This window comes from Molothrus ater, chromosome 18 (genome assembly GCF_012460135.2).
Source record: "Molothrus ater isolate BHLD 08-10-18 breed brown headed cowbird chromosome 18, BPBGC_Mater_1.1, whole genome shotgun sequence".
Taxonomy (NCBI): domain Eukaryota; kingdom Metazoa; phylum Chordata; class Aves; order Passeriformes; family Icteridae; genus Molothrus; species Molothrus ater.
The window spans coordinates 3825259-3852075 of NC_050495.2; the positions used below are offsets into that span (position 1 = coordinate 3825259).

The 26817-nt window shown below is 45.3% G+C and overlaps 1 protein-coding gene across 1 annotated transcript; it reads right to left on the reverse strand.

Annotated features, from left to right (window-relative positions):
* Positions 1-83: 83 nt before the first annotated feature.
* NAA25 (N-alpha-acetyltransferase 25, NatB auxiliary subunit) lies at positions 84-26794 on the reverse strand. Its single transcript, XM_036393123.2, has 25 exons — positions 26719-26794; positions 23975-24060; positions 22858-22996; positions 21129-21247; positions 19438-19512; positions 18491-18598; positions 18016-18094; positions 17394-17505; positions 16482-16571; positions 15998-16167; positions 15168-15280; positions 12471-12678; positions 11894-11980; positions 10866-11046; positions 10231-10330; positions 6558-6709; positions 5935-6060; positions 5453-5695; position 5388; positions 5149-5272; positions 4711-4776; positions 4189-4286; positions 3859-3969; positions 3312-3458; positions 84-3179 (listed from the first exon to the last, which is right to left on the reverse strand). The coding sequence occupies exons 1-25, from the start codon at positions 26774-26776 to the stop codon at positions 3057-3059; spliced, it is 2916 nt and encodes a 971-aa protein (XP_036249016.1). The 5' UTR covers positions 26777-26794; the 3' UTR covers positions 84-3056.
* Positions 26795-26817: the final 23 nt, after the last annotated feature.

The following is a 26817-nucleotide window of genomic DNA, read 5'->3' on the forward strand; positions in this document are numbered from 1 at the left end:
TCACCACGGAGCTTACAAAGTGCAGACAAGCACTTTGATCACATCCAGACCATCCAGGCAGAAAAATGAGGCAGCAATACTGATTTGTAACGAAACTGACTTTTATATAAATTATAAACCCATCCAGTTTAAAGCAGTTCAGTTGCAGCTGTGTCACTTAAGTCCGTAGAAGGCTGAGGCGTACATATCTCCTACAGTCATAAATTAACAATAATCAAGGAAGAGAAAGTTCAGATAAGGCTGCAAATACAACAAAAAAAAATCCCTAAGTTTACTAGCCGTTAAAATAAAGTCATGATTATCAAGGATTGCAAAATATAAATGCAATTTTTGAACAGTTAAAAAGTACAAAAATGATGGACAACACAAACAAGCATTGTACAGTTTGTCCTGTGTGTAGACAAAGCAGAGTAGGAGATTTCCAACCTTTATCTACATCAGACACTGATTTTAAGCCAAGAGGAGTTGAGGAAATCTGTAAAAGGATCGTGGCTCATGATCCCAGTAGTATAAAAGCAGTAATTTTTCAGTCTGTAAACAGTAGTCTTGGTAGCTTCTTCTAGGTATGTTTTTCAATTCATCACCCAAAGAAAATCCGAAACCAACAAAAACAAATCCTAAGAGTGGAAAAAAGGGGAACAGCAGCAATGGGTTATAGCTTGAATTTCTTACCAGGTCCGTGTGGGACATATTCTGGAGGGGAAATGCTCTTTCATAAGAAATATATAATATATTTAACTGTACACAATTTATAGGGGGAGAGAAACTCTCCCTCAACCAAGCCCCCAGTCAGTGAGTACGGAGTCATTTTTGTACACTGTTTCCTCCTAGAGAAACTACAGCTTGGGAAGAGACAGCCTCTGCTTTTAGAAACCACTGAGGAGCCCCAAAGTTCTGTGTTTGCCAAGGTTGTCGTTCCCAGTGGCTGGAAGTGGCAGGAGAACAGCAGCTGGCACTGAGAACAGTCAGAGTTCCCTGTGCTGGAAGTGAGAGAGCCACGGCTCCATCCTGTCCCAGCCCCTGCCTCAGATGACACCAGTCCCCCCCACAGTTTCAGTTCTGCTCTCAAGGGATGCAGGAAACCATTTTTTAACCCAGCTTCTGCTTTCAGGCACACAGGAGGATTTTAAATGCTTGGTTCTCTTAATCTTAAACTTCACTTACACTGTCACCATTGCTTATTGATACGACTGAGTTCAACCTGGTGTAGCAGCAGAGGAAGGAAACTCCAGCCTGGATCAGCCCTGGGACTGTCCCCTGTGTCACCTTTGCTGTGTTTGTGCAAAGGCCTCTGCAATCAGGGCAGGGGACAGGGACAGCAGCGGTGCCACTGTGCCCCTGACTGCAAGGCAGTGCCTGTTTCTGGCTCAGGGCTGTTCTGAGCCGCCCCACGCCAGCACTGGGGTGGTTTTCACTCACCCTACACACCTGACAGCATCACCTTCACTCACCAGCCTTGCTTTCATTTAAGGAGCACACCCTCCTTTTCAAAAGTGATATTTCTATACAACATGACAGTTCTGTTTCTTTTTTTTTTTTTTTTTCTTTTCTTCCTTTTTTTTTTTCAGTAAAAGTATTACTATAAAACAAACTTAACACATTTTGGTATTCCTCCAGCCCAGAGCACTTACCAGACATTGTGATTTAACCATCAGGACATCCTTTACAATTTGACAACCTGCAGACATTCTTCTTTCCCTTTCAGGATGGGGCAAAGCCAAACTAAATCCAGCAAGAGCAGCTATGGGACGTTTTTTTTTTTTTAATACAGGGGATTTATTAAAAAAATACTCTCATCAACATTCTAGCATTACTAACAAAACAGAGGAGATGACAAAGGCAGTCAAGCTCTCTTCAAACTTTAAATCTAGACTCAGATACCTGTGGCTCTAAACCAGGAGATGAGGAATCTGTTGGGTCTGACCTGTCCCTTGTATTGCAGGTACATGAACTTTTTTTTTTTTTTTGCCTATCAATTTTAGGCTGCATTGCTCTTTGAACATGAAAAAAACCCAGCAGAAATACAGATTCTGTGGGAGCAGATGATATGGTCACTTCTAACAGAAAGCTTCATGGGCCAGTGCTCGATAATCAAAGTTCAACTGCAAAAAGCAAGCAGACAGGTACAAAAAGGATCTCAGCCTCAGACCACAGCGGAAGCAAAAGTTACCTCTGCCAACTTAAAACCAAAGCCAATAGGATTCCATTTCTATTAAAATATTGAAGTCTTAAAGTTTCAGTAATCTAAATACACTTTTTAAAAGTCATGACGTTGCTGTTTGACATTAAACTGACATGATACCAGCGCAGTGTCACACTTCACTGCAGCCATTATTTACAAGGTCTCTCTTTTTGTCTTTTTTTTTTTTTTTTTTTGCTGAAACACCCATTCCCATTCCCATCTCTCTCTCTCTCTGAAGTTTGCTCCTCATCACATTTGCAGTTTTCCCGAGTTGTGCACAGACACCTCCTCCCTGGAGGATCCTGCCCCAGCTCCGGATGATTCCCAGCCCACCACGGAGGCCTCACCTCTCCCTGATGGACCAACACATGGAATTCTGGCAGCAGGACCAGGTGGTTTGCAGACCAAACAGGCAGCTCCAAGCCAGATCAGTTCATCAGAGGTGGCTGAACGTGGACATCTACAATTCCTGCATTTCTAAGGCAAGGACCATACAAAAGTTATGAACACTGTATGGTGATGAAAATATCCTTGGAGATAGATGCTTTACACTGGATTGCTATTGCTGCTTCTAAAGACCATCTCCAGTTGGTTCTAGAGATCAAAAGGGAAGAAAGTGACTTTTCTCCTGTTGCAATATGCTTATGAACATGTATAAAAAGTGGTCAAACCCCAGGAAGGGTCCCTGCTTCTTTTATGTACAATAATTTAAATCAGCTCAATACATCTGTAATACCTAAAAAAATTGTTTCATGATTTTAAGTCCTTCATGCATTATGAGGAAGTTCTGGATTTAAGTGATGGTAGAGTGGATGTTGCTTCTGTCTGGGACTCTGGTGTCACTCCCCTGTGGAGTCTGTCAGGGATGCATTGCTCAAATCTTTAGTTTTTTAATGGTATCAAGTCTCTTTTTCAGCAGCTCTCCAATTTCCTGAACTGAGTGATGGTAACTGCTCTGGACCTTCCCTTGCACAGTCTTTGTAAACTTTTTTTCTTCCTGCAAAGTGCAAAAGAGAAATCACTCACTTCACAGCCAATGTTTAAATCCCCCTTTTAAACCTTCTCCAACATCTCAAGCAGCAGAAGGAAATTCCTGAGGACCACGGTGTTTGCCCAGGGAATCTCTTACCTGTAAAAGCAGAGTGTCCTTGAGGGACAGCTCTTCAAGTTTTAGTGCAGTCAGAATGATTTCAAGCCCTTTGATATGATCTATTACATTGGAAGTTAATGTCTGGAGTTCAGTTACATAATCCAGGAAATGGGTAAATACAGGTGGCTACAAAAACAAACACAGGTCTTGAATTTATAAACACATATTAATGTCCATTTTATAACTCACTTTGTAATATACAATTCTCTTCTTCCCACCAGTGCTAAGCTATAATTTAGCTCCCCAGATAAACACTCCCTGCTGACGAGTTTACTGTGGTACATTCCAGGCAGGAAGGTCAATGACACTCTAAACTGTATTTCTCATTAAAAAACCGTCACATGGTGTCACAGATATGACATGTCACTGATTTTAAACAGCAAGAATTAGCCCCAAGTAACCATTACCCACATCGATATCCACAGGTTTATGAAAACCAGTTCATGTTATCTACCCTGATTTTTCCTTCAGAATAAATAAACTGTGATTAGGGGTGGGGGAAGAGAGAAAGAAACATGGTTTGTACCATTGCTACACTGCTTTCTTTTTTTTTCTTCTTCTTTTTTTGCAGGTTGGATTTAAAAGGTCGGAGGACGCTGTCACAGTAACTCGATACCCACAGGGCAATGGAGATCGTCTGGAAGAAAGGTAAAAATATGTTCTAAGTTCCTTTTAGAGGAGGCTTCTCAAGTCATTTTAGTGTTCCTGGTAAAACTCAGCATGATTAAAATATGCAACAAAATCCCTCATGAGTTCTCTTGGTTGTCTGAGATCAAACTTGCACTGCGTTTCAGTCCCAACATTTCTACCCCGCAGCACTCCCAAATTTCTAGTGTTCAAAGGAAAAAAAAAATACCTCAACAAAGAAGACTAAGTTTTCTAACAGGTTTGGATGAGTTTTCAAGGTGCCATCTCTGACTTCAATCAAATCACCTTTACATTTATTGAACAAGTCTGAAAAGAAAAAAGAAAAATGGCTTACTGAAGGATGAAGGAGGTCACCTTAAACGTGCATTTTCTGTACACCAGGCATCTGAGTGCAGTGTGCAGAACTGTCAGAGCACTGACCACGGAGTCCTCCCCATCTCCTCTGAGTTCTGGCTCATCACCAACATTTCCACGCCCCTGATGAGCCCCCCTGGCCCAAGCACCAGGAGAAGCAGCTGCCCAGGCTGCAGAGAAATGCTCTGAAGGGCACAGCACGTTCTGAGCATGCAGCAGCTTCAGCACACAAGCCAAGGGCAATCCCAGCCTTGTTCTCAAGCTTTCACAGGGTCTGCAGATGCATCACCACAGCCCATCCCTGCAGACACTCCAGAGCCACCCTCAGACAGCCAGGAAGCTCTGCCTCAGTGTCTGCTCTTGAGTTACCATTTACCTGTCAGGCGTTCTACTAAAGACTTGAAACTACTCCCTATTCTTTCCTGGATTTCTGCTGAATCTTCTGAAAAAAAGAAAAAAAAAAAGGAAATTAAAAGTGATAAGCTACAACTTCTCTTGTTTTCTGCTTCCAGCAACTCAAGAGGGTGTTTAAATGCAATTTAGTGTCAGTACTCAAAAGTAAATGCAACTGCTTTCAAAGAGGAGCCAGTATTACAGCACCATATACAGTAGAAAAATGAAGACTTACATAAAACATTAAAAGAAGGCACTGGCTCTCAGATAATTTAGTTTCAGACAGAAAATTAACACACAAGTAACAGTTTTGAGTCCATATCCTCCAACACCCAGCAGTTTTCAGACTCTACAGAGCCATGTGGCTCCCTCCCACCACCCACCACAGCAACGTGGTCAAACCCCTGCCCCAAACACTTACCTAAGCCATTGGTATCTAGTTCATAAATATCACTAACAAGATAAAACAAGCTAGTCTGGCACTGACAGCTGCCACTGCTGAAGAAGCCAGCCATTCGGGTAGGAGGAGGGCCAAGGACAGGATACTAGGCAAGAAGCAAAGAAAAAGATAAAGGTGTTGCAGCTTTTCCTCACCCCACCCAGTGCCTGGCACATCTCCCAGTCAGTCACACACACAAACCCAGGGGCAGTTCAATGCACTCTGCAGCCTGCACGATGCATTCACGGCCAACCTTTGGGGAGAGCTTTTGCCTTGCTGCTGGTACCTGATTTTTTGTTCTAGAAACTTCTTCCCTGAATCCACCGCCGCTTCCAGCTGCTGCAGCAGGGCTCGGATGGTGTCGATCTTGGAGGAGACACCGTTCTCTGCAGTCTTTTCAGAGTTCTTTGGTTGGATGGTGTGACCGAGGGTCGGGAGTCCGCTCACCAGCCTCAACGTTAAAGAGCGGATTCGCAACCACAGCGTTTCCTCCTCCAGGGAGAGCTTCCGATGCTCCTCAGAAATGTCCCTAGGGAAAGGCACCAAAGCTTTCAGGCAAATGCTCCAGGCACAAAAGCCTACCCAAAGCTCCCCAGTTCTGTATGATGAGGAAGGAGTGGGCAGAAATTCAGAAAAATTAATACCTAACAGAGCAGCACTGCCAGATGTGGTGCATGGTGCTTAAGTCAGCCAGCCCAAGGAACACTGAAATCTGGGAATTGCCCTGGAAGGAATTTCTTTGCTATGTGTGAGGATATTCCTACTCACCTGTCTTTTGGATCCCAGCTAAACAAGACTGTCAGGTCTCTGTTGTCACGCAGATCTTTCCATGGAATGTCATCCTCCTCTGGGCTCAGACTCATGGACTTTATACTTTCTTCTAAACTGGTTGATCTGTAGGTAAGAACAAGCAGCACTAAATCAAACATCTGATCACTGCAAAGAGAAAGCAGCTCACTAACAGATCATATTCTGTGCACTGCTCAGCTCTTCCCTCTGCCAGGAATGTGACACACACAGCACTGACAAGGATGTTAAGGGACAGCAAATCAGAATCACAGAGTCCCCAAAGTTGGAGAAGTGCTTTAAGATCACCAAGTCCAACCACCAATCTGGTCACTACTAAACCATGGCCTCAGTGCCCTCCCACGTGTTTTCTGAACACCTCCAGGCATGGTGACTCCACTGCTTCCCTGGGCAGCCCATTCCAACACCCGACAACCCTTCCCACAACAGAACTTTTTAAAACCTCCTCGGCGCAACCCGAGACCATTAAAATCAGAACGAAGCTTTAGGAGCAGAGCTGCAGCTCCGAGATTTCTGCAGGTGCAACTCCCCAGAGGCCCCTCTTGGCCCTTTCCCAGTTTTCCCATGGCAGGAGCTGTACTCACATATTTGCTTCAAGTAAGAGGTCCAGCAGCATCCGCTCGGTGCGAACCTGCGCGAAGTGAAGGGAGGAGTTCAGGCGGTTCCTGAAGGCGATGAACTCCGGGATCTTCTCGAACGCCCCGTACTTGTAGGCTTGGATGATGTACTCTGAGGTCTGCAACACAACACACACCAGCTCTCCTCAGTGACTTCCCAAATTAGCACCAACCAACAAGGTCACTGCCAAGGAACTGCATTTCTCTGGGTTTTATCAGCCCAGAGGTGCAGGACCTGGCAGATCCTCAATCCCTGGGGAGGAGTTTGTGCTTCTGCTTTCTCCAAGTCACCCAGGCAGTTTTGCTGCTTTGAACTGGGAATGCCCAGCTGCTCCATGGGCAGTGAGGTTTAACAACAAAACCAACACGAAACATCACGTTGTTGTCACGACAATGAGAAATGCTTCAAGGGGAAGAGATGCTTTTTTCCCTTCCTTTTCCTTTCAGATACGTGATTCAAATAATTAAATCATAATTTCATTGTGAGAAATAATTCCAGGCAAAAGAAATATAGCCCGGATTTTCTGGAACTGACTTGGATGTGCATCACATATCACCGCAACATAGATTAAATAAAAATTACTCACACATTTTTTGTTTCTCTTTTTTATTAGAGTTTTAAATACAGTATCACACAGTGTGTACATGGCACAACACAAACACCAAAGAAAATTCTCAGGGTCCATGGGATATTCTGCTTTCTCTCTGATGAAATGCAGCAATACAAGGCAGGCAGCCAATATTTCACTTCAGTCCAAGCAATCTCCAAAAAAAGAGATTTTTTATGATGAAGGAACTCCAGACAAGCAGTGTTTTAATGAAAATGTCTAACTGTAGAAACAGAGTGAACCATTTCTGCTCCCAGCCATGAGTGATAGCTGAGTTTTTACATCAGAATTACTCCACAACTGAGAAATTCTGGCAAATCAACCATTTTCTTCTGAACAAACTTATGAACTGCACTGAAGATGAAAAGCACCAAAAAAGGCTTCTGCTTAACTGAATTCTATATGGTCCTAACAGGCTCAACCTGTCTGGAAGGCTCTGAGAGACCAGAAGGCAACACACACAGATCCAAAATTCCTTTTTTTTTCCCCCTCCAAACCAAGAAATGTCCTCTAGGGAGTTGTCTTTATTTTTTTTTTTCCCCTTAAGTAATTTGGTTATTTGCACTGAATGAAAAAATACGCCAAATATTCAACAACATACTAACAACAGCCTTGCAGAGGTGACTGTCAGGGACTATGGGCTTTAATTCAACTGCATCCATGTGGTTTTTAAATCCCCCCAGGACACGTTGGAGTGGTTTGCCTGCAGTATCTGGAGAGACTAAAGATGGATGGACACAAGAAAATTAGAGAGATTACTGGTGATTCTGCATAGTTGAAGGAGGACTATCTTGAGGAGGATAAAGTTATAAAGTTGTCTTTTTAGTTTTGGCCAAATATAGCAATGCTGCCTTCTCTGTCTCTCCTCCCTGTCCTTGGCATCCTCTCCCAGAGCAGGAATAGTGGCAGGATTGCAGAGCAGCCTACACGGCTGTTACTCATGGGATCACTCTGACACAGGATTCACGTCAGGCTGGGAAGTTCAGCAAGTCAGGAGAATGGATTTATCCAAAGCAAGGAGTCTGATTCAGGAGCTCTATTTTTATGCCAGACTTCATTTACATCCCACACTTCCTGCTCCAGGCAGAGTCCCACACACAGCTCTGTGCTGTGACATTCCAGCTAATCTCAGCATCAACCTAGGGAAGAGCAGGCAGCAGCAGCAATCTGTAAAAAAGGGAACTTTTAAAGGACAGGCACCTTTTAACACTGCAGATGTGATTGTGGGGCTTGAGTGGGAGCCGGAGCATAAAGGGGCAGCCCCAGCAGAACCACAGCAGAACAGAAACTGGGAGCAGATCCTGACCTTGTGACATGATTTATGGCAAGGAATCCTTCTTCATCCCCACTCTTGTCACACCATCATCCTCAGGGAACAGCAGCCTGAACTGAGCCTTCACCTCTTGCAAGTCCTGGTTGCAAGAACAGCTTTTGAGGCATTTCCCATCCAAAGGATCTTAAGGAGACAAGCACTGCAAATGTCCAGAGCAGGAGAGATTTGGAGACCCCAGAGCAACATCAGCTCATGGTCCTTTGGCTGCAACACCATCTCCAAGGTATGATGTGAGTGATTCCAGAGTCCCATCCTCATGTTGCCACATGAGGAATTCTGTCCTCCTGCTGCACCACTGCTGGCCTCTTGAAATCCCAACATTTGAAGGTGTAGCAGCAAGGCAACACCTTTTTGGGATTTCTGGAACATGAGTTGTGTTTTCTTGCCAACAGCCACTGGAGACATCCAACTCTTCTCTGCCACATCCACTCCATCATTCATGCCAGAGAATAACCTGCTCCCAAGGGAACCACACCTCAATTACTTCAGATTGTTTTCCATGGAAAGATGATTTCTTGATGCATTACAACACTGTTCCCAAGCAGAGGAATCACATCCAGAAGTTTTTTCAGTTCACTTTTCCACCTGGCACCCAGCAGTCGTGGGTTTCATTCAGACAGTTGGTTCCAGGGATCTTTTTTTGATTAACATCCACCAAATGACTTTTAAACAAGACTGAAAAGTTACACCTCAGTAAAAAAAAAAAAAGGTGTCTGGATCCAGGGCTTCCCTTCCATGAATCCAAAACTTATTAGCAAGTAGGAAAAAAATGAGCAAGTGAGGGATGCAGAGCAGAGTGAGCTCCCATCCCATTGAACAATCCATGTGCAACCCTCAGGAAAACAGAAAAACTGTGTCAGACACAGCTCACAGAACTGGGCACAGGGAAACGGCCACGGGCACCCTGTACACAGGAACACCAGTGCTGCCAACAGAGCAAGCTGCTGCTTCTGAGTGATTTCTGTGTGAGAACCTTTACTGCTCAGTACAGACAATTCCTGTGGTTTTATCTATTGCTGGGACAGTGGGGAGCAAATTGTGTGACTGCAGGGCCTCTGGAGCCAACTTAGCCAGCGGCTGACTGGCAGATTTAAAACTGGGCTGCACCTTTGTTTCTTAGGAAGTAAAAATAATCTTCACCTACCTCTCAACAGTGCCCACCCAGGGTGTGAAATACAAATGCACAGGATATATTCCCACTCAGAATGGGATACTCCCTTTAAAGTGAAGTGCACCCCTGGCCATGCACTGAAAACACACAGCTCCAGTGACTGTAGGATAAAGGATTCATCCTGTGCTATCCCCATCCTGACCCATCATCACTGGCTGCTGTCTTACTTTCCAAAATGCCAAATTTATGACACCAGCATTTATTTCCACAGGACATTCAATTATTGCATAAAATCACCAACATTAATTCAAAAGCAATCATACCTGTTTTATGAGGAGCATTAAAACTGGCTTTAACAGAAAGGAAGCTGAAGCCAAACCTCGTGTAACAGCAACTCACAAATCCTTGTAGTAGGAAATGCAGGTTGAGACAACCTTTGCCACAAAGCTGCACCTACTACTGCTCTTTGTTGTGTTTTAAACCACTGCATTTGCACAAGCCTTGCACAGGGCTTCTCTAAAGCCCTAAAGCTTCTCAAAGACACTTTGCTGTGTGACAAGGTCATGGAGGGGATTTCTTTCAACTTACATCTTTCTGGTTGGAGTGGAAAAACCTGAGTGCAAAGTTGCAGGATTGGGAAGCAGCAGCGTAGTGGCCCAGGGAGCCGGCGTAGCGTGTCAGGAGATAACTGCAACAAACAGCACGAGGCAAACGTCAGCCACTGCCCTGGCAAGCAGCTGCACAGGAGACATCTGGACATTTAACAGCATTAACAGCAAGTTCAGGCTTTTAGTGGAATGAATTCTCAATTTTTTTCAGGCAGTATGTGAGGGCTTGGAGTTCTTTCTTCATGTTAAGGGTGTAAGAGCTGCTCAGTGAGAGACCCCCAATCACACCAGGGTGTGTTGGCTTTCACGGGTGCTCCCAAGCTGGAACACCAAGCTCTGACTGGCAGCCAGCCAGCCATTTCACCAATTTCCTTCAGATTAATTATTAATCTAAAAAAATCCAACACAGCTCAAAATCACAACGGGGGAAGATACCCTAGAGAAAGGGGGAGCATGCAGTGGACGTGCCTCCCAAAAACCCCAGAACACTTTTGCACAACAGCACCCAAAAATGTGACAATGTGCTGAATTCTGGGTGGCAGAGGGTGCTGCAGCTGCCAGGATGGGTTGATGAGGAGTGAGTGATTGTGATTATTCTCAGTATGTACCACCCACCCGATGGTGTCGTGCTGGATGTGCTTGGCGTCCAGGCTGGAGTAGAGCTCCGAGACGGGCTCGAAGGCGCCGAGCCTGCAGTAGATCCGGATGAGCAGCAGCTTAAACTGAGCATTGGAGGGACTGTGAGACAGCCCCTCCTCCAAGAGAGTCAGGCACTGCCACACAGCTGCCTCTTCACCTGGTGACAGACACAGCACGGGCAGGTGTGAGCAGGGACAGCGCTGGCACAATTCCCCGTGCCCGCGTTACAGCAGGCTCAGAGCGCTGCCAGGGATTGCAGGGTGCCCAAATAACAGCAGCTCCAGCACTCCAGCTGCTCCCTGAGGGAGTGCTGGGGGAAAAATCCCTCCCAGGGAATATCTAGCTCACATCTGCACAGAGCACACTGCAGGCAAAGTGACCTTTCCTGATGAATCCTGGGCTGTTTGGGAATTCCAGCTTGCACATTGCAAAAGAGGCAGGAATTCAAGAGCCCCCATCCACGTTCCTGCCAGAAACCTGACCATGGATTTATAGTCAGGTTAAAGACTAAATCTTCCTTGGGAAATACAAGGGTGTAACAGATAACAACATGGCAGGGCAGGAATATACACGTGGACACCCAGCACTGGACACTGTGGGATGAGAGACTTAACACAAAGAGCAGGGGTGGAGTACAGGCAAATTTAATTGAGGGAACAGGTCCCAGCAAGTCTAGAAACAAGGGATCCAAAAGACAAAGTATGTCAGGAAGAGAAAGAAATGCTCTCAAAACACTTCTGGTATCAGAAAGGAGTTGTCAGCAGAACTCGTGCCAAGGGAGAGAAAAAAGGAATTAATCAGAAAAATTAAATCTGTTTATAGAGATCAGTGAGATGCAGGGCAAACACCAGCTGATCAGAGGGACTACTGAAATACCTCATATTGAAAAAAATAAAACAACTCAGGAAGCTCCAGGCCTAACAAGCCATGCCAGGCACCCACTGGTCTCCCTGTCCCAGCCTCCCACAGAGATACTGGAGCAAGGCACAATTTTGGAAACATACCTTCCAGCCACAGATCAAGCAGCAGGTGAACTGCAAGCAGGCAGTAATAATCTGAAAACTGCAATTCAGTTTTCAAACAAGATTTCCCTAAAATGAGAAAAAAAAAAAAACAGTTACCCTTGAATTACTAAAACTAATTACTAATTGCTGCTAGCTGATCTCACAGTCAGGGTTACTGAGTGGCACCACGATCAGAGAGCACATTTTAATTTATAAAATCAGAATTGTCTTAAAATCCAAACAACTTCACACATCACTGAGTGGCCTTTGGGGCATTTCAAACATTGACATCTGCTGGAAGAACTGACTCCCACAGCTGCAAGATTTACAAATTAATAACTCCTGACCACAAATGTGTCCTACGCGCTTCAGTGAGAAAACCTGGCTTTGCTTAAAAGCACAGGCAATCCTGCAAAGTACAAACAGACCATCTGAACTACCCTGGAAAGCTTCATTTATCTTTAAGATACATGGCTGAAAAGAAAAAAAAATTAAAGGAACCACAATTCAGGGAAGGTGAAGAGTAGAACCAGAAAGGAGAAAGCCGAGTTTTATCAGCGTTACAGATTTTCCTCACCAAACTCCAACCCGTGGCGGTATCTGAGCATCAGCTCCCGCACCACTGCCAGCTTCTGCTTCTTCTCCATGGCGTGGTAGATGCCCAGCAGCCTGGAGAGCTGCACCACACACAGGTGCTGCTGCAGGGCCTTGATGTCACCTGGCAGAGCCACCTCGTTCTCGGCCGCCGCCGCCAGCGGGATCACGTCCAGCAGCTGCCGGGTGAACTGCAAGAGAAACCCCGGTGTGGCACAGACAGGTTCTACGGAAAATCCTTTCCTCAGGACCTTTTCTCCTGAGAGGCCAAGAAGCCTCAGAAAGGAAATGTAAACAATGATTATCTGCTGCTGTGGAATGCAACAGGTGCATCTGTGATTGGTCTCACGTGGTTGTTTTTAATTAATGGCCAATCACAGTCCAGCTGTCTTGGACTCTCTGGTCAGTCACAAGATTTTATCATCATTCCATTCCTTTCTATTGCTTGCTAGCCTTCTGATGAAATCCTTTCTTCTATTCTTTTAGTATAGTTTTAATATATAATTTTCTTTTAATATAATATATATATCCTAAAATAATAAATCAGCCTTCTGAACCACGGAGTCAAGATTCTCATCTCTTCCCTTGTCCTGGGACCCCTGCAAACACCACCACACCGGTGGCAAAGGCTGCAGGGTTGCACCAAATGATGGGGAAGCAGCATTTCCTCCCTCCAATCAAACTAAAAAAAGGCAAGGTGGGAACATCCATGTTGATATCACACTGAATCCGTGGTTCAAGAACAGCCTTCAAGATTTTCTTTTGAGTTGCTTGAGGTTTTATTAAGTTTCATCAAAAAGATGGAGGGAACAAAAATCAAGAGGCAGGTTTCCAATTCATTGATACACCAGGGAGTTCAAGCACCTGTTAACTCTTGTGGTAGTAAGAGATGCAATTAAAATAATTAGTTACTGACAGGCTTCTCAGCACACTTCCAGGCAATGATGGTTTTGCACTGTTACATTTTCCCTCAGCTCTGAAGTAATGTGCAGTTCTCAGTGAGGTCATCAACTCTGATTAATGACTCCTTTTTGCAATTAAGCTGTAAGAAAAGCAGCTTCTCATTGTTTGATTTTAATGGGAGACAAAAGACTCCTCACAATACACAGGGCTGGGCAGCAGCTTCTTGCTCTGCTGAAAACCCAGCATTGTCTGCAAACTGAAACCTGCGTTAAAAGCCGATGAATTGGTTTTACTACACTTGGTATTGACATAGAAGAACTGCATCAAATGCAAGCCTGAGGCAAAAAGCTCAGGAGCAGCACCAGGCACAACACAAACCAATTCCAGTTTTCCCAAAGAATTTGATGAATGCTGTGTTGACAGATCTCCTCAGTCTGAAACTCTGCCAAGCTGAGCAAGGTCAACCACACCACTGGCTCTACTGTCCAATTTACACCTCCAGGAAGTCAAGGCTGGTGTCCTGACCATTATTTCTGGACTATCTCACATGTCAGTGGCCCAGCAAGATCATGATCTCAGCTACTGAAGTGGAACTCTCTTGTCAAACCTCCTCAGCTCCTCGTGTCCTTGACCAAGCTAAAGTGCTGCAGACGCTGCTTCAGGGACAACCAGAGCACCACCCAATACATCAGTTTGACACAATATACATTCCAGAATATATTCAGTAAAATCAGCAGCAGTTTTAAGGCCAGACAGAGAATTTTGAAGTCAGAGTCATTGTTTCACAAGCACTGTGACAAAACTGAAGTCTGAACTATTATTAAATATAATTCTTCCACTCCCGGTCTTGAATTTGCTCCCTGGAAAGTTGGGATGAAACCTGTTCAGTACCTCAGGGTTCCCTTACAATGGAATCACCATTTCCAGGACTAGGAGTTCAATATCCTCCTGGCCACATCTCTGGCCAGGGGGCTAAAACCACACCTTCAAACATAAAACATCAGCAACATCCACCCCTGCCAGAGCCACCGCTCCCATCAGCAGTGGGGCTGTGAGAAGAGCTTGCACCAGGAATCAAAAAATACTTCAATAAACCAAGAGAACTTTGCTACCTATGCTTTGTTTACCAACATTTTATCCCCAGGCTCTGGCTGATCCCGGATTCTCTGCCCTCCCCAGCGCTGATCCCTGGACACAATGGCTCAGACAAACACTGGGGTGAGTGACAGAATTCCCAGCTGCTGAAGTCACTCCAGGCTGCTCATGACTCTGCACAAATGGGCTTTTCAGAGAAACTCTTTTCCAGAGAGCTGTTTCAGAAAGAGATTCTGGAAAAAACTGCCATAGGTGTGTCCATGACCCCTGGAATGGGGTCACTGTGTCCCTTTGGCACTGCCAGAGCCAAGCAAAGCATCTGTGACATCCCTGCATGGGATCAGGGGGCAGCTTCTTCCCATTAAACACAAACTTTGAGCTCAAAGCACCCTGACACCTTGAAAAATGGCAATAAAAAAACCAAAGGAATACCAGATCTGAGACTCTGCAGGATCAAACTTAGCTTTAAACCTCCAGTAAAAATCCTCTGAGTGAAACTTCTCAAGTGTTCAGATGTTCATGATATTTTCTACAGCACAAAGAGCTCTCTGAATTTCAAGCAGAAAGTAAAAATTTGATGTTTCCAGTCTTTTAATATGATCCACAGGTATTTTAAGATAAAGGGATCAGAGTGCAAACAACCACTGCAGTTCCTGCCACCACTTCTTGATTATTTCCTTACCTTTGTGTACTGGCTGGGTGGGAGGAGATCCACAAACACTTTGAGATCAGTGAAACAGCAGGGCTTGTCCCCAAATTTTTTGAAGTACTGGAACATTAGTTCTTCTGGATCACCTAGATAAAAAGGCCAGGTCACCTTTTTAACACCCTCCAGCAGAAGTGAAATCTGTAAAATCACTATGAGAAATCTTTGTTCATGATCACAGAGCGATTTAGAAAGCAGAGAGCTGCACTAGTGCAGATTTTAACAGAGCCTCAACGTTTCTGGTAACCAAGGACACATTAAAAAAAGCCCAAGAGCTTCATTCAAGCTCCTTTAGCAGATAGGAGCTCAGCGACCCAGGCAGGCACACGCAGCCTCCACTTATCTCACTGTGGCTTCTTTTGGGATGGAAAAATAAAAGGAATTAGGAAATAGCACAGATGTTGCTCTAATCACATTCCCTTTCATTGATTCCCTAAATGCCATTTTGTGATGCAGGTTTTTAAAAGGCAAAACCTGGCTTTGTTGCCATAAAAACTTAAATCAAAACCCACCCAGAGATTCCAGCACTAACAGCAAGACTTTCCACTAAGAATACAGTGTCAGTGACTTGATGCTCCTAAATCCCTGAGGTCCTTTTGAAAACCTCCCTGCTGGCTTTTCCAAGCCCTGGAGTAATCTGAAAATACCTTCCTGTCTTCAAAGTCCATCTTCCAACGCTTTTAAAATTCTTTATATACACAACAACAGGTTATCTTTTCCTGGTGAAACCAGTCTTCAACTCAGTGATTTAGCAGCAAGTTTGTGCTCTGTGCAGAGCTGAACTCCTGCCCCAGGAGGGCTCTTACCCAGCTTGTACTCATCGTTGCAGCCCCGGTGTCGCAGGCGCCTGATCAGCTCCAGCTTGGCCAAGTAGGGTCCCCGCAGCGGCCGGGAGCTCTTGGACTCCTCTGAGATCCTCTCCTCGATGAAATTCACGGCCTGCTCGATGGAGCAGTGCACCTCCCCCTCCAGAGAGCTGCAACCACACAGACAAAAGGTTCTTGGGGAGGTCCTGCTGGTAACAAACGCTCAGCATGCTCCCAGACAGGGAAATGAGGGATTCCGCAACTCGGTCACCACAGGAAACACGAGCTGGAAGATGCACAAACTACTTCCATGAACTATTCCCAGCCTCCAGATAAAAGCAGGGAAAACACACCAAACAAAGCAGGGAAAACCCGCCATTTGGGCTCTGACATCAAGAAGTCACTCTAATATTGAATATATGAACCCAAACAATTTGCTGTAGCACAAAGGGAAAACAAATCCAGAGCAAAATTCTCAACTTACTGCTCTTCCTCTGCTGGAGGCGTCCAGGATTCATCAATGAGTTGAAACACTGAATCAAAGTAAGTTATATAAAACTGCCAATCATCTGAGCTGAAACAAAAATCAGGCACAGGGCAAAATTTAGGGAATTGCCAGAACAATTAACAGCTAAAGCTACATTTCTTGCCAAAGCTGAATTAAGGAATAACACATAATCATATTACAGAAAAAATTCAATTCTAATCATAAAATTGTTTCCCCTTGAAAAGGTCTCACATCTTAGGAACACCATCATCCTGAATTTCTGGAAACATATTAAGCAAAACCATTTCAATTCAAAAGTGAGGCAAGCTATGAACTCTCCTCCTAAAATTCACATTCCAGTCAGAGCTCAGCAATATCCCCACAAAACGTGAAGGCAGAAGTTTCTGTTCTGCATTTAACTTATATCTAAGATGAAAGCACAGCTAAATCCAAAAGCAAACACCACATCTCTCCTGACAGTTCTGAGACAGATTTGATCACACTGGAATGTTCTGTCTCCTGATGCATCTGCTCCATGCATTAAATACATTTCCCACGATGAAGTCTGGCCAAATGGGAGAAATTTAAATGTAGAAAATTTAATGTAAATCATGGACAGGATGAGAACTGCCAAGTCAGAGTTAGACAATCAGCACAGAACTTAGAAATAAGGAGGTAAACAACCTTTTATTGCATTAATGTGTTGCTAAATTCTACTTATAAAAAGCAGCAACTCCAGCCCTGACGCTGACTCCCCTGTGACCTTCACCATGCCTGGAGTGCAATCTTTGGAAAAGCTTCCCAATATTCTCCGATTTTCACCACAAATGGCACCAAACGAGGCCATTCCCAAACAAGCAGGGGATTTTGTTGCATGTCTTTTGCAGGAGTGCAGGAATCCTCTCTCACTTTTTGAGCAGCAGCCTCCTGGCCAGCGCGTTGCACTCGGGCCACCGGTGCAGCTTCTTGTACATGGCCATGCACTTGTTCTCCCGGCTCTGCAGCTCGCTCGTCAGCTTCTCTGCACCAAAACACAGGCAAAGCTCAGCTCAGCCCTGCTCAAACCTCCTTCTTCCAGCCCAGCACCAAACCACCAGGTCTAACACGGCAGCAGCCCTCAGAAAGATTTCCCATGGAAGCCTCCACAAGTGCACTTTAATCTTCAGGTAAACTCCTCTAAAATGCAGATATTGAAGACTTTTCAATTTTGAAGATGGCAGCTACGACCAAGAACACAATCCAAATTTACCACTGCAAAGCTCAGCCCTGAGTAGTGTTTAAATACCATAAACAAAGTAGGTAAAACCAGGCTGCACAAACACCTCCAGAGTTTACACTCAGGTTAAAATTGGTGCTAAGTCAGGCTTCCTAAAATTTGATTTTTGGAAGCAGTGGACAAGTTCTGAAGTAAAGGGGAACTGCTGTATTCTCCACACAGCTCTGATTTATGACAGAATAAATTACCTCCAAGTTTTCCCCTCACAACATCTAAAGCTTCCTTGTACTTCTGATTTATGACAGAATAAATTACCTCCAAGTTTTCCCCTCACAACATCTAAAGCTTCCTTGTACTTCTCCAAACGTTCCAGGATCATGTAGTACAGCTCCACCTTAAAAGAAAAATTAAGCTGCAATCAAATTTGCCAGGAAGAACACACCCAGGTGTGCCAAAAGAGAAAATAGGGGATACCAGGCCTGCAAAGCTATCTTTAGTATCCCAAAGGGTGCAAGACTCAAATTTAGGTCTTTTTTTCCATTCTTAGTCCTCAGGTTTTTCCTGGGGCCTCCCAGAGAGCAAAGCACTTCATCAGTCAAATCAAACACCAAAAACTGCCTCAGGCACAGGATTCTGAGGCTCTGTTAAGCCCCTACTTTTGGTTTTCCTTCTGTCCCCTACGTTCACATTTAATTCCAAAACATTTTTTATTATTTTAAACTTTTCCAAGGTAATCAAGTTCCCTTAACAGTGCATTCCTTGTCTCAACAAAGCTCAAACCAAGCCTTACTTCAGCCTCAGCTTCAATCTTGTCCTCTTTCACCATTTTTTCCACCATTCTTTCAGCAAGTGGCAAAAACATTGTCTTGGAGAGGTTTTCATCCTGTGCTGAGATAGACTAAGAAAGAGAGGGATTATTGTAACAGTTCAGCAGCTTTCTGCGACGTCCCACCCACTGCTCTTTTCCCTTTAAAAAGAGGGAAAAAAAAAACCCAACCCAGGTGTTCCAATCCCCCCCAGCCACCTGTTTGGAGCTGCCATCTGTGGCCTGAGAGTGCAACTGCTCTGGCAAAAGGCAGCAATAGAATTGCTGCTGCACAGAAAAGCTCATTTTGGATCAGATCAACCAGAGCCCTGCGTGTCTGAGCACACAAACCTTGTGGTAAAAACACGGAGCCAGAACGTTTTTGTGTTTTACACAGCACAGGATTTTAGAGGATGTGATTAAAACCCTCCGAGCTTATTTTTGTTTGATTTTATGTCTGATTTTTAGTGGCCAAATGTGCTGTCTCAACCAGCAGCAGCACAGCTGATCTGTGCCTATTCCTGCAGACTTGCTGCTAATTCCAGAGCTCTCATTTATTCCCTCCAAGAGCTTTTATAACCTCGTTAAAGAGGAACAATTCTGACTGAGAAACTGCAGATAGCTGAGGATTTATTCATTATCTCAGCCAAAAGGACAGGTGGGTATTAGTGCAGATGAGAGAATAATTCAAGTTGTATGAAGGCGGTGAGGCAACAGTTAAATTGGTTTATAAAAACACCTCAGAGTTTATTTTGGACCAGAACAATAATGCTACTTAAGGAGGGCCCAGTCTTTCTCCCAGCATCACAAAGAAACAGCTCAAACCCACATTTTACCCAAAATCATCGTGTTTTCCCTCAGAACATTCCTGCACCAGCACTGCAGTCAGAAAAAAAAACAAACCCAAAAAACAAACCCAATACTGCACACACCTGCATGATCAGGCTCATCACAGACCAAAAATAATATGGATTTTTGGGAACAATCTTATAAAGTGCCATTCCAGCCTGAAAAACAGCAAACACAAGTTTCATCATCCCTGAAATAGATTCAACGCTCAGATCTCGTGATGGGCAGCGCTGATGGGAGGGGATTTGCACATGGAGGATTCTCCCCACCCGTGAGCTCTTCCCTCCCAACACACATCCCTGAGGAAACCAGAGGGTGGAAATGTGGAAATGTTTCCAGGGACTCTGTGGAGCTCTGGCAAGAGCAGCAGCGAGCACTGACTGCCCACACAGCTTGAACTGACTGGGAACTCCAGGAAGAAGCAGCTTTGTTCTTGGGGAATGAGGGGATTTCTCCAGTGCTGTGGGACACAGCAAAGCCAGGAACTGCCCTTCAGCTCTCACTTCACGCCCACTGACACCCCCAAATTTGGGGTCACCTCCACGTGCAAAGCAGGGGGAGCAGAGGTTGAGCAGAGAACTTGGTTGGATCAAAGCAGAGCCAAAGAATTCCTGATTTTCCCTAACGTTAACAGCTATTCCCACAATTCCCTCACTGTGCCTGTGTGTAACCAAGGACAAGACTTTTACCCCTACAGAATCTGTAATTAATTTCAAGAAACTACACACAATATTCTACCTCCACAGCTGGACTTTTGTCCCAATTCCCTGACTGCAATTGGCATTTTCCAGGATTTTCAGCTGGAATACCCCAGAGGACTCTGGGGTTTATTTTCATTCCCTAATCAGACACCATCCACACACTCTTCACACCCCTAAATCCAACAGCAAAGGCCAACATCCCACCCTGACAATGTGATATTGATAATGATGATTTGATTCAATTGATATTGAAAGTAATTTAATGAGCTCCACGTTTTTATGTCACTTCAGACATACAAAAGGTCACATCAATGTTAATTATTGTTATCTGAGGCATTCACTCCACTCATGATGGTGATCTATCACACACACAAAAAAAAGGTTGGGTTGCACCATGAGGTTTCTCATTTCAGGTTCACCATCACTCCTTTTTAGCTATTTAAGCCAAACCTGTCACAGCAGGAACAAGAGGGAGCTTAGCACTTATTTCTTGGCTCTCTGTGGGTTTTTTTTACACAGAAGAGTGAGCACAGAGGCCTTGAGAACCATCTTCCATTTACAGGGCATTCTCCAGGCACCTAATTTGGGAGGGATGAAAACAAAACCAACCAGTGTGGCACTGTGCTGCCAACTGACAGGGGATATTTCAAGTGCTTTTTAGTTTTTCCTCACTGAATGCCATCAATACAAGCTGTATTTTAGATACTCAGGAAGAGCATGGGGAGGATTTATGTTCCTAAAGTTAACAGAGAACTGAGGCCAGAGTCAAATGTGAAAACTTGGATCAGAAGTTCTGCTTAGATGTGCCTGCTCCAGAATTCCTTTATTTTGTACTGCAGCTACAAAACCACAAATCAGTAAAAGACACAGCCTTAAATTAACAAAGCTTGTGTCTCAGACAACCCATCTCCAAAAACTGAGCTTCAAACCTCTCTATAAAAACCAACCAAGAGTTTAACTTCTGCATTTACCCAGCTCAGCTTTTTTGAAGATTACTCATAACACATAAATGACAGTAAAAGACAACGAAAAATACACTTTAAACCATCCAGAACACACATTTTTGGTCATACCTGTTGCATTTTCTTGTATTCTCCAACCCTGGCATAGGCCATGAAGAGGTGGGAGTGATATTCTTCACTGTTGGGGACCTTCTTCACAGCTGCCTCATAAAGTTTAGTCACCAGCTCAGCTAAACCAAAATCAGATGCTAAAGTTAAGGCCAACTTAGGAATACTTTAAAGCACAGCTCCCTAAAGAGCAGCAGGGATTCTCTGAACAGCAACTAATTCCATTTATCAGCCCCAAAATGCTGCTCTGCCCCCTGGGCACTGCAAACATCAGGAAAGTGGTTAAAAAACTCTAAATAAACCTCAAAAGAGACTTAAATCAAAATAGAGTTCAACAGCAGCAACTGAACTGCTCAGGAGAATTTTAGGTCTACTTTTAAAGTAGGTTTTTCTCTATTTTTGTGGATTAAAATGAATGAAGGTTTCTCCTGCTGGCAGAATTGCTGCTCCATGTGAATCATGTATCAAAACAAACACTTTCAGAGCCTAAAAGCCAATTAATTATTCTTATCACAGGTTTACTCATATTAATCATATCCTGCTATTTTCCAATTGCCTGTATCAGAACTCCAAACAATTGTTTCACACTCAACTTTTAATAACAGGTCTATCATGACAAAATACTTCTGCTACATGCAGAACTTTCTTATATTTTGTACAACATGCAAAACTTTCTTACACTTTCATCCTTCCATAGTCTTTTTTCTTACACAAACAACTGTAGCTCAGAGTAGAAACAGAAAAACAAATGAAATTTGTCTTTCACACAGTTTATACATCCCTGACACAAATATAGAAAGCATTTATTTACAATTTTCTTGCAGGATCAAAAGTGGAAGTGCCTCACACCCAGCAGTTCCTGAGTTACAGAGCTGAAAGTTACAAAGCTCAGCTTAGTGGAAGCTGTTAACAGTCACAGAGAGGCTCTTGTCATTCACAGGGGTTTATGCTGAACTCAAAAATACACAAAAAATGTTGGTGCTACTCACCAAGTGATGCTTTAACTCCACAAACACACACACAGAAATCAACTGGGAGAGCATAAGCAATTCTCTTCTGCAGACTGAGGCAAACACCCTTTCATGAAGCTGTTTCACCCCTTGATCATTTCTCCAGCAGTTCAACAATAAATTTGGTGCTACCACCCACCAAACTCCTCAATAAGCATTGGTACCACCACATCCCCAAGAAGCTGCCAGAAACAACAACTGTTCAAGCTGCAGAAAGGCAGGACAGGAGGGCTGGCATCTTTCAGAAGAGCACAGGAAACTTTCCTCCATCCCTCCAACGCTGACGATTCGGTACTTTGAAAATACAAATCACTGTGAGGAACCTGACAAAGCTGATGTGGCCAAACTGGGAGGTCAAGATTTCCCTCCTGTTTTTCACCACTTTCCTGAGGCCTTTCATCACACCCTATAGGATTTGCAATCTCTGTCACCCTACTGATAACAAATTCCTGTAGTTTCACTAACAGAAGTGAACTCCCAGGCTGCTGGATCATTATCTTGGGACCTGCCACACAATTGTGTTCATAAGAAGTTCAAATGAGGATTTTTTTTTTGCTCTATGAAGATTACTCCAGCCTTAGAGGCATAACTTCAATTCTGAGCCTCTTAACAGTCTCTCAATACACAAATCCTGAATTTTACACGTTTCCCACCAAACTGTGGGGGGCACAAACCCTGTGGAAGAACACAAAGAGAGATTTCTGGGAGAGGAACAAACTCACGTCTGTGCATTTCCCGGTACAGAATGGTCAGTGCTTGCAAGGAATTGTCATCTGTGGGCTCAAGTGCTGCTACTTCTTGTGCCAGGGCATAGGCTTCATCCTGCTTGCCAGTCCTCTGCAAGCCAATGGCCTTCAGCACCTGTGGGCACAACACAGGCAGCTCTCACAGACACAGTTTGCACCTGGAAACCCTCTCACTCCTGCTGGGAGCAGCCCAATCACCTCATTCCCTCTGCACAGCTCCAGGATTGATCAAGTTTTGGCTGGAGAGGAAAACCCCCAAATGCAACAGCATCAAAGAGGGGATCTGACTTCTTGATAAATGTTGAGGCTGCCCCGAGGCATCATCACATGGGTTTCCCTACCTGGAGGCTGCAAAGTGGCAATTCTCCTTAGTTTTCTCTCTAACTGGCCAGAGAGAAGTGACATAAATGAGATTCAGGTCAATGACACTCTCTGCAGCTTGGGAAGCTTTCAAAATGTAGAAGTGGAGTGAAGTGCAGAGAGGGAAACCCCCAGGGAAATGAGAAAAGCAGAAAGAGAGTAACACATTCAGAAAAGGGAGGAACAGAACCCTTTCCCTCAATAGGGAAGGTGGTGAACAAGCAAAAGAGCAAATGCCTCCAAAATCCTGGAATCCTGGAGTGCTTTGGGTTGGAAGGGACCTTAAAATCATCCAGCTCCACACCCTGCCATGGGCAGGGACACTTCCATGGACCAAGATGCTCCAAACTGGCCCTGAACAATTCCAGGAGCATCCACAGCTCCTCTGGGACACCTGCTCACCTGGGATGTTTTCCTCAGCCATTCCCTCCCAAGGACATGCTCTGATCCAAACTCCTGCAGATGGGTGTCCCAACCCCAGGGCTCCAAGAGGCATTTTTAAAAGCCCAGCCCACCTGCCAAGGTCACTCGGAGCGGTGCTGACAATCAGCCCAGGTGGAACCAAACCTCCAGTCCCTATCAGGTCATTTTCAGACAAACAAGATGCAGGTGGGCAGGGAACAGAGACATTCCAGAGGGCTCAGAAACCACTGTGGAAGCTCCCAGGGAAAGGGACAGTGGCACACGCTGAGATTCAGGCAGAATGAGCTCAGTGCCCCCCAGTCCCACTCACCTTGGCACAGTGAAGGTCCTTGTGCTTTTTGAGCAGTTTATCTGCTTGCTGGATTGCCATTTTATTATTGCCATTATCGAGATAATCTGCAGAGGAAGAGCACACACAAAATCACACCAGAACACCAAGGCCATTCTGGAAAGCCACCTCCAACTTTACCATGGAGCATCTGCTGTCACACCAGCAGCAAAAACCACGTTTTCCCTGTGCAGCTCCTCCTAAGCCAAACATTCAGGAAACTGTCGTTTCAGGGATGAAGGATTCATCTCGTTGTACTGGTTTTAGTCACTCGAACAAACAAGCTTTTGTAATTACTCCACACAGATCATTACAGCAACAAAAGAGAGCCATAATAGAGAGGATTCTGCAGAAACCGCTCTTTGCTGGCAGTGCAGCTCCAGTGCTTCAGCAGGAAAAGTAGAAATTAATTTGGTGTGTCTTTGGGAGACCTTCAATGACTTTTAACAGGCAGGAGGTTAGAAACCAATCACACACACACCAGCAAAGTGGGAAAGACTTGTCCACAGCATCCAGACCTCAGGCTGAGCAAACCTGTCCCCCTGGAGTGCCACCACCCTTCCCCCAGACTGGTTCTGAAGGCACAACTGTGGAGCATCAATATTTCCTAGGGGGATATCCCAGTATCTCCAGACCATTTTCTCCTTTTCTAGCTCAGAATTACAATTTTCAGATTATTACAAAATTACAAAGAAGCAGTTTTAGGCCAAGACATGACCCCTATGGGCTCCCCTTCCTTCAAAAATCCCTCCTCCCTCAGCAAACCCAGCTTTGGAAGGGGCTGCTCACACTGCTCTGGCCTCTCTCCTGCCAGATAACTTCAATTATACCACACACCTTTTTTCCTCATCAAACCTCTCATTCTCATCATAAACCAGAACTCTCTTACTGAGGGGTGATCCTTGGCAATCCTCAGCACAAATTGTGCATCTATTCTCATTTACAGATTTCTGTTAAACAGTTCCCACATTTGCTCCTGTGGCCAGGTGGATGCTGTATAATTAAAGCAGAGTTAATTGGGCTCCTGAGCCCAGCCACAGCAAACCTCTCACGAGGCAGCCCTTCCACACTCACCAAAGTAAACACTGTGACATGAAATCCAGTTTGAAGCCACCAATTATTCAACTTAGGAAAACCTCTGGGTCACCTCTGACATGAAAACTTTGGGGATTTCTCAGAGAAGAGGTTCAAAGGTGTGGAACAGCACATCAGAGGCTTCTTGCTTTAAGGCTCTGTCACCCAGTTTAGTGACACACAAATTATCCCCCAGGCTGAGCTGCCTGACTGGGATTAACAGCTGTGCCAAGAACATCTCAGCTTTGGGTGTTCCAAAGTAAATCAAATAACCCTCAAACCTCCCTAAAACGCAGCAGAACGAAGGGACTGCATTTTCCTAACCAGTCAGGATGTTGGAAGTCAAAGCAGCTCCCAAAGGAAATGAAGCTAAATAAAACTAAACTTCAGCCTATGCTAGCTCATAGGTGGGGATGTTCAAAGGCTGGAAATGAAACACCTGAACCTTCAGGTGAAGGGAGAACAAGTCAAGATCAAAGATAACCAGAGCTGTCGAGGAATCCTGGGGAAGCAGGGCACAAACCCAGAGCAGCCCTTGGAGCTCACAGGGCACCTCCCCAGCTGCTGAGGTGGGGAACTTGTGTGTGCTCATCACACGCTTTAATTCGGCTTCTGCAGCACCACAGCCCGAGATCAAACCGTGCACTGCAGAGAATCCTTTCCAGAACGAGCAGAAAGGAATTCCAAAGCTCTCTCCAAAATGAACAAAGCGAGATGCTCAACATCGTCTGCCTCCGTGTCGGCTGAATTTACCCAGATTTTTCTGTTAGTACCATTTCTCACACAGGTTATGACAAAAATAACTGCACATCAATGAAACTGCCAATCACAGCACGGATAGAAAACTAAGGAAAAAAAAAAAACAACCTTAAAATCGTTACATAAAGACAAACTGCACCGAACTTGAACACTTCTGATCGAACAAAACCATCTTCCTCCCTCTCCCTGGAGCCCATCACGGACTCAGCCTGTACTGCACCATCCCTCTGCCCCAGCAAAGCACATCCCAAAGCACGCCCAGCCCAAACCAGGGCAGCTCTCCGCGTCTCTAGGGAGAGGTTTTCATCCCTGCTGGAAAAAGTTAAGAACGTTCTCCTCAATCTCTACCAAATCTTCAGTTTTAGGGACGAAACGATACCGTAGCCCGGGGAAGTGTTTTCCTTTTATTTCTCCATATTTGCATAGAGCCAAGCTTTGCCTACAACCTCCGAAGCAACCCCAAGAGCGCAGAACACCCTCGGAAATATCCGGGGACACAACAACACCGGACAACTCCCAACGACACCGTCCCCTTCCACTCCTCTCCTGCCTCCCAATCCATTCCCCCAACAGCGTCACCGCTCCGTGCCACAACATCCAACACAACTCCGGGGCATCCGCGGCTGCTCCTCCGGGGATTAAATCCATTCCCGGCTCCTCCGCGGCAGCGCAAAAAGCTCCGGCCGGGGTCACCTCGGCTGCGAGCGCCGCCGGCTCCGCTCCCCCCGGGCCGAGGGGGCACCCCCGGGGCGCCGCGGGACCCCGGCCCGGCCGGGCGGGCGCCGCAGCCGCGCAGCCCCCGCGGGGCCGGGAGCGTGGGAGGGCCACGGGGGGGCTCGGCGGGGCGGCGGCGGCGGCGGCGGGGCCGCGGCGGGGGCGCGGCGGGTCCGTACCGTAGATGGGCCGCAGGCGGCGGTCGTTGGGGTCCTGCACATGGCCCCGCGCCGCCATGATGAGAGCGCAGAACGCAGCGCGCAGCCGCGGCCGGGGGC